Source organism: Saccostrea cucullata, unplaced genomic scaffold (assembly GCF_032062105.1).
Source record: "Saccostrea cucullata isolate Sc308-1 unplaced genomic scaffold, CSIRO_AGI_Scuc_v1 ctg19568, whole genome shotgun sequence".
Taxonomy (NCBI): domain Eukaryota; kingdom Metazoa; phylum Mollusca; class Bivalvia; order Ostreida; family Ostreidae; genus Saccostrea; species Saccostrea cuccullata.
The window spans coordinates 341-8725 of NW_026938799.1; the positions used below are offsets into that span (position 1 = coordinate 341).

The window sequence follows — 8385 nt, forward strand, 5'->3', positions numbered from 1 at the left end:
TTTCTTAATTTTTATTGAATATGACTTCTTAGATTAAATGAGCATATTAATGTTCAGGAAGTGAGTTGGATAATATTCTATCATGCTGCGCGTTATGCTTTGTTTTCTTATGGTCAACTTTCCACATTTCTTGGCAAGATTTGCATAATTCACATTAATTCACTATGACATTATTTGAAGTATAAATATAAGGGTCTGTACAATAAATCTTCTGCTTAATCAACAATTTTGTTTCTTTTTGAAAGGCACAAGGTATTTGTGGTTTAGGACAGGGGGGTGAGCTGTCTCTTTTGAAGAATTCAGGAATGGTTTGTAATGGTCATCAGGTCACAATTCTTAAGACATTAGATTACATTGAAATAATTTAACGTGTTTTAGGATACTAGATTAAATGTAAGGGCAATAATAGATAAGAAATCTATCATTCAAATATAAAATATTTATAGAAACAGGAGATGTTTTGATGCACCATGGTTATTTCATCACATCAAATTCTATTCATTGAAACGGAAATTTCAAAGTACTATAAGGAAGTTAAATTAAGAATTAGACTCGTTGCACTTCCATGAAGTTTCACGTTATTGTGTCCAATACACCCATTAATTTAGCACAGCAGTATGCTTGATGAGAAAAAGAATACATTCATGAACTAGAAATAAAGATATGGATATTGACATCAGAGATGTTGAAATCTTTTGGAGAAACCAAGCTAGGATTGATGCTACAAAGCGTAAGTCGCCATTGTGAAGATTTAAATCATAAAAAATGAGTTCTGATTGAATGCATAAGTGAAGTTGATATTTAAAAATGCTCATGTTTCTGATTGATTATTTAATATCTATGTGGTTTTTGGAGACCAGGTCTTCCAACAATCTATTGAAATTCCCATCGGCGCCCCGTTAGCAGACCTATTTTTGTGTTATTACGAAAAAAAGAAAACACTTGTTGTGGCTATCAACTTGACATTTAGATATATCGAGGACGTAATCTCAAATAACAATGCTAATTTCCATTCTTATGTCGATACGATAGAGTGTATATCCTGGTGAGCTTGAGATAAAGGCTTAAGATACCACAGAGTCTGACACATCTGTTTCCTTTTTGAATATTTTAATTGAAAAAGGCGTTGATGGTAATCTAACAACCAAGCTCTTTGATAAACGGGATGACTTTATCTTTTCAATCTTCAGCTTCCCTTACTTATGCAGCAATTTACCTTCATCACCTGCATACGGAGTTAATATATCTCAGTTGATTCGATATGCAAGAGCATGCTCTACGTAAAAACAAATTCTAAAACGAGGTAAATTATTGACAAATGCAAGCTCTAGCAAGTTGATGAAACAAGACTATATCAGCCGTCTCATTTAAAGTCACCATTTCAAAAGTTCTATGGTCGATACAATGACCTTGTCAGCTAAAACAATTTATCATTAAGTAAAATGCTGGCCGACGTTTTCCATACTAATTCTTAGTTCATTATTTATACACTTAAGGTAAGTCACTCCTCAAATTTCTTATATCAAGGATTTTTTGAGAAGTATATTTTGGATAAGTACTCATAAAGTGTGACTCAAAATCGCAGAGAAAATAGGGGGTCAGTGTGCATCGTACTGATGTATGGTACATTTAAATTGACCTATTTGCACTTAAATTTTAACCCTTTAGTTTGTTACTTTTATACAATTATCTCTTATTATATTTTTTCTGCTGTAACCATGGCAACAAATTTATTCTTACTTTACGTAAAATAGTTTGAATAATATTTATCATTGATCAAATCTTGCAAATTAATGCGCGTAAATAATTATTTGACCTTTTTGCACTAAAATATAACATATTTTGGGTATTAGAAAAATAAATAGGCAATATAATATTTTCTGATATCAAGCTTTGTATGACTTAAGTGCTGATCAGTCATACGTATCGAGAAGTTTAAAATAATGGAAGAAAAATTTGGGGTCAGTGATGTTAATTTTGAAATATTGGACAAAATATGTGATTTTCAGGCAAAAAATGGAGTAAAATTTATCTTGACTTCTTTGATATATCTCCAGTTTTTGGCAAAGTTTGTTGAAGGAAGATCTAAAACTTATTCTAAAATTTTAAATTAAGACCTATATCAAATATTCCTATCAATATCATAACCGAAAATATTCTCCGAGTAAAAGTATGTGAGTATGTAAAGTTTCAAGACGTTAAATTTAATAAATGTGCAGATTTGCAGAAATTTCTGCTAAATATCCTTCCACCACGAAAAATAGTCCCTAATAAATCTTACTTCTTTGAAGATTTTTGAGCAGTTTTTTCTTTGATTGTTAAAAAATATACATTGTTGAATATAATTATTTTATAAAAATTGAATTTTAATAAATATTTTTGAAGTTAGAGGTTCTGCGTGAACTTTTCTAAAAAGCTGACGAGTGACTTACCTTAATCACTGAATCATGACAAGGAGCACACAGCGGGTGTGACCGGTCGGCAGGGGATGCTTGCAACTCCATGTGAATGGTCTTACCTGTACCAGCTTCAATGGCTCCCATACTCAATAAAAACGCCCCTGTCAGAGGAGAAAGTCCTCCATATTCTAAAGCGTCTTCAAAAAATACAAACATAAAAAAAACATGCCTTTAATTTTCAAATTATATTTCAACATAAATGTTGCAACAAATTTTCTTAAATATATAAGAAGTTATTTGCAATACAATTACCTAGACAACTTTTGATTTCAGAGTAACGATTTGAATAATAATGTTGAAATCTCGTGATTTTTCCACAAACAATAACAGCGATGTTCTCATCTTCCTGTGGATGATTAGCAAACTCTGATAATGAGAAATGTTACATACAATTAATATTTAAAAGATAATGCGAAAAATGTTATTTTACCATAAGGTATTTAGTTTAAAACAACAAAACAAGATGTGTTTGTGAAACATAGATGCCCCTGTATCGGAACATAGCGAAGGTTAAGTTTTCTCAAATGTAGATCAAATATGTTGTTACCTAAAGTAAGGCTTTTTCACAAGAAATACAAATGTGAAATATAAAACCCTAGCACTACATGTTCAAAGGTTATTATCAAGATTAACGTTTTCAAAGGTAGGACTAACTCCGGAGTCAAGGTCAAAAGGTCAATGTTGTTGGTTTCTAAAACAAGAGGCCCAGGGGCCCAGGGGCCACATCGCTCACCTGAGCAAATAGCTAGGTAAAAGCAAAAATCAGTTCAGTATTGAAAAGTTTAAATATTTTATAAAATGGGTTTGAGGGAGGAGGGGGGATATGAACAAACTTAAATCTAAACTTCCTAAGAATGCGTTTGAATTGATATATGCCTTTGTTGATTATTGTTATGATCAACTTTAATGATGTTTTTAAATTGATGATCAATCATGGCTATGTGAAGAATTTCAACAATTTTCCCCATGTATTTCAATGTAAAAACGCTGATAACCCATTTTGGCCCCACTCTTCACCCGGGGGTCATGATTTGAACATTATCTTGAATCTAGACTATCCGAGGATGCATCCATATAACAATGACCAGTCACAACTTTGCTGTTCCCGAGAAGAATATTTTTAAAGATTATTTCTATGTAATCCTACTTTGATCACCCATACTGGCCCCATCCTTGCCCCAGGGGTCACGGTTTGAACAAACTTGAATCTTTACTACCTGAGCATGTTCTACTGGCCCTCTGGTTCTTGAGAAGAAGACTTTTAAGGATTTTCCAATGTATCTCTACGTTAAACTTTGATACCCTTTGTGGCCCCACCCTAATCGGGGAGAGGGGGGTCATGATTTGTACAAACCTGAATCTACACTACACGAGGATGCTTCCACATAAGTTTCGATTCCTGGCCCAATGGTTCTGGAGAAGAAGATTTCGTTCTATATATTCCTATGTAAAACTTTGATAAGCTATTGTGCCCCCTACCCCCGGGGGTCATGATTTGAACAAACTTGAGTCTACACTACTTGAGGATGCTTCCACATGAGTTTCATCTTTCCTGGCCAAATGGTTCTGGAGAAGAAGATTTTTAAAGATTTTTACATTATATTCCTGTGTAAAACTTTGATCTGCAATTGCAGCCCCGCCCTACCCCCGGTGGTCATGATTTGCACAAATTTGAATTTACACTACCTGAGGATGCTTCCAAATGAGTTTCATCTTTCCTGGGCCATTGGTTCTGGAGAAGAAGATTTTCAAAAAATACCATTAATTTTTCATTAATTCATAATAGTCTCCCCTTGGAAGAGGGCTGGGCCCTTTATTTGAACAAACTTGAATCCCTTTTACCCAAGGATACTTTGTGGAAAGTTTGGATGATATTGGCCCAGTGGTTCTTGAGATGAAGATGAAAATGTGAAAAGTTTACACCACGACGACAACGACAACAACAACGACGACAGACAACGGACAAAGATCAGAAAAGCTCACTTGAGCCTTCGGCTCAGGTGAGCTAAAAAGGCCTTGTCTCAAAGATTACATATAGGAAATATGAAAGCGCTGGCCCTTACCGTTCAAAAGTTATGACCAAGGTTAAAGCATGTAAAAAGTAAGTCAAACTCCAAGGTCAAGGTCAAAGGGACAATGAAAGGTCTTGTCACAAGAATTACATATGTAAAGTATGAAAGCTCTAGCCCTTACTGTTCAAAAGTTATGGTCAAGGTAAAAATTTGTAAATAGTAGGTCAAAGGGTCGGAGTTGTTGATATCCAATGAAAGGTCTTCTCACAAAGATTATATATTTGAAGTATGAAAGCCCTAGCCCTTACTGTTCGATAGTTATGGCCAAGGTTAAAGTTTTTAAATAAGTACAGAAATGTTCAAGGCCAAGGTCAAAAGGTCAAAATTGTTGATTTTAAATGAAAGGTCCTGCCACAAAGATTTGATATTTAAAATTTGAAATTCCTAGTATCTACGGTTTAAGAATTAGGGCCCAAGGTCAAAGGGTCAAGGTTCTTGATATCAAATGAAGGGTCTTGTCACAAGAATGAAATATGTGAAGTATGAAAGCTCTAGTCTTAACGTTTCAAAAATTATGGTCAAAGTTGTATTTAAAAAGTAGGTCAAACTCCAAGGTCAAAGTAAAATGGTCAAAGTTTTTGGTATCCAAGAAAGGTCTTTCCACAAGGATTACATGTACATATGTAAAGTATTAGGGCGTAGGCCTGACCGTTCAAAAGTTATAACCAAGGTTAAAGTTTTTTCATAAGTACAGAAATTTTCAAGGCCAAGGTCAAAAGGTCAAAGTTGTTGGTACTCAATGAAAGGTTTTGTCACAAAAAATACATATATGAAGAACAAAAGTCCTGGTGTCAACTGTTTAAAAGATATGGCCAAAGTAAATGTTAAGAATTTTTGTGTAAAAGTGGGTCAAACTCCAAGGTCAAAAGAAAAAAAAAATGATAGTACCAAAAGAAAGGGCTTGTGACAAGGAATACACATGTAAAATATGAAAACCATAGCTCCTCTAAATCAAAATCCTTAAAAGTCTTCTTCTCAAGAACCAGAGGGCCAGTAGAACATGCTCAGGTAGTAAAGATTCAAGTTTGTTCAAACCGTGACCCCTGGGGCAAGGATGGGGCCAGTATGGGTGATCAAAGTAGGATTACATAGAAATAATCTTTAAAAATATTCTTCTCGGGTACAGCAAAGTTGTGACTGGTCATTGTTATATGGATGCATCCTCGGATAGTCTAGATTCAAGATAATGTTCAAATCATGACCCCCGGGTGAAGAGTGGGGCCAAAATGGGTTATCAGCGTTTTTACATTGAAATACATGGGGAAAATTGTTGAAATTCTTCACATAGCCATGATTGATCATCAATTTAAAAACATCATTAAAGTTGATCATAACAATAATCAACAAAGGCATATATCAATTCAAACGCATTCTTAGGAAGTTTAGATTTAAGTTTGTTCATATCCCCCCTCCTCCCTCAAACCCATTTTATAATATATTTAAACTTTTCAATACTGAACTGATTTTTGCTTTTACCTAGCTATTTGCTCAGGTGAGCGATGTGGCCCCTGGGCCCCTGGGCCTCTTGTTTTAGAAACCAACAACATTGACCTTTTGACCTTGACTCCGGAGTTAGTCCTACCTTTGAAAACGTTAATCTTGATAATAACCTTTGAACATGTAGTGCTAGGGTTTTATATTTCACATTTGTATTTCTTGTGAAAAAGCCTTACTTTAGGTAACAACATATTTGATCTACATTTGAGAAAACTTAACCTTCGCTATGTTCCGATACAGGGGCATCTATGTTTCACAAACACATCTTGTTTTGTTGTTTTAAACTAAATACCTTATGGTAAAATAACATTTTTCGCATTATCTTTTAAATATTAATTGTATGTAACATTTCTCATTATCAGAGTTTGCTAATCATCCACAGGAAGATGAGAACATCGCTGTTATTGTTTGTGGAAAAATCACGAGATTTCAACATTATTATTCAAATCGTTACTCTGAAATCAAAAGTTGTCTAGGTAATTGTATTGCAAATAACTTCTTATATATTTAAGAAAATTTGTTGCAACATTTATGTTGAAATATAATTTGAAAATTAAAGGCATGTTTTTTTTATGTTTGTATTTTTTGAAGACGCTTTAGAATATGGAGGACTTTCTCCTCTGACAGGGGCGTTTTTATTGAGTATGGGAGCCATTGAAGCTGGTACAGGTAAGACCATTCACATTACTGGTATGTATCCATTTTTAATTAAAAAGAATTCATCCATTTTGCATCTCTCCTGTTTTGGATGATATGATACTTTTACTTGCAAAGGCTATTCAAACGGGATATGTGATATCAAAATTCGAACACGAATAATTCTGATATCTGATGGGAGACCAACAGACTTCCATATATTTTCTGATGAGGAGGATTCGCCTTTGAATGAAACATTACAGGTAGGAGGTAATAATTAAAATTTGTAATTAAAATTTCAATTTTGAACAAAAATTACTCAAAATATCGACATCTCTGACTCGAAAGACCCTCTTGCCATGGGCTTGGTTTACTAAATATGGATAAATAAGATTATAATTGGAAACAAGTAAAGAAGCAATACAAAGAGACAAACCAAAAGAATACCGCCTATTTTCAATCTTGATGGCTTTGAGGTTTAAAGGTGTGTCTACATCCTAGGCAAAGGACCATCTCCAGCATGTGGTGAAACATCTAGGGAGGCAACATCCAATCTTCTGCATGCCTGTAGGACAAAATCCAGATGTGGTAATTTAACATTAATTATTACATTGACTAAATGTTATCTTAAAACAATTTTTAGAATTAATAGTTGTTTGTATCATACTTACAGGCATATTTGAAATATTTATGTTCAAAAGGAGGAAGGATCATTCATCCACATGGAGTTAAACAGATTGCACGATTCACTCAAATCTGGTATGTATATTTTTCAAATTAAAAAAAATTAAAGACGGTGTTTGACCAATATAGGTCTTCAGTGATAATAATGTTTCGAATTGATCAAAATTCATATTATTGCCAGCATTTTATTAATAAAAAAACTGAAAATTAAAAACATAAAAGGACTAAACTGAAACAATATGCTGATTTAATTTTCACAGAAATCATCAGCAATGTTATCGGCAACACAACACGAAGACGGAATCAATAGACAAACCCTCGACTCGTTTTTATAATCTAGCTTTCCCAGGACGATATTTTCGAATGAGGACAAGGTATTTTGTATTTTTATTTATATATATTGTATATTATTTGATTCATTTACACAATTTTCTGTATTTTGTATGAATAAATCATATTTCTATCTGGAAAGGTATTTGTGACTCTAAACACTTAAATGTTTTTTGATTATATATATAATATTACACGTACAAGGACGATATAATGGATATCTATACCAAAAGATCTTTTTATTCCGTGGATCCTTCTGAGTCAAACGACGAGGATGAGGCTGATATAGAATTTGTTGAGAGAGACTCTTGCCTTCCAAACATAGGGACAAGAGTTAAACGGGGACCGTACTGGCATGGGTCAGATCAGGACAATCATGGTCCTGGTACAGTCATTGGACATTCAAAAAATGGTATGTATTGATTAGGGAATAGTTTGATGGTTATGCTTACATTTCTATGTAAAAAAAATATAAATATAAAGTTTTAAAATGCTCCATATATGTAGAATTTCTAAAAGGAGGTTAATTGTTGCCAAACAATAATGACAGCAGTCTCGTTTAAAGTCATCATTTCGTAAGTTCTATGGTCGATATAATGACCTTGTCAGCAAATACAATGTTCACTGAAGATTTCCATACTAATTGTTAGTCCATTATTGATAGACTAACAATGGGGATGTTCACTTCTCCGTGACACCTGATCTAC

The 8385-nt window shown here is 33.7% G+C and overlaps 1 protein-coding gene across 1 annotated transcript; it reads left to right on the top strand.

The window, feature by feature from the left end:
- The first annotated feature begins 6623 nt into the window (after nt 1-6623).
- Nucleotides 6624-7419, top strand: LOC134251312 (uncharacterized). The gene is made up of 4 exons (XM_062733712.1): nt 6624-6697; nt 6803-6934; nt 7166-7252; nt 7338-7419. Exons 1-4 carry the CDS (start codon nt 6673-6675, stop codon nt 7394-7396), a joined length of 303 nt encoding a protein of 100 aa, XP_062589696.1. The 5' UTR covers nt 6624-6672; the 3' UTR covers nt 7397-7419.
- Nucleotides 7420-8385: the final 966 nt, after the last annotated feature.

Excerpts from the sequence above, each read along its gene's own strand:
- LOC134251312 (XM_062733712.1), top strand. The coding sequence starts at position 6,673 with ATGGGAGCCATTGAAGCTGGTACAG. Across the intron at positions 6,698-6,802 it reads AGCCATTGAAGCTGGTACAG|GCTATTCAAACGGGATATGT; the intron begins GTAAGACCATTC and ends TTACTTGCAAAG. Across the intron at positions 7,253-7,337 it reads TAGGACAAAATCCAGATGTG|GCATATTTGAAATATTTATG; the intron begins GTAATTTAACAT and ends TCATACTTACAG.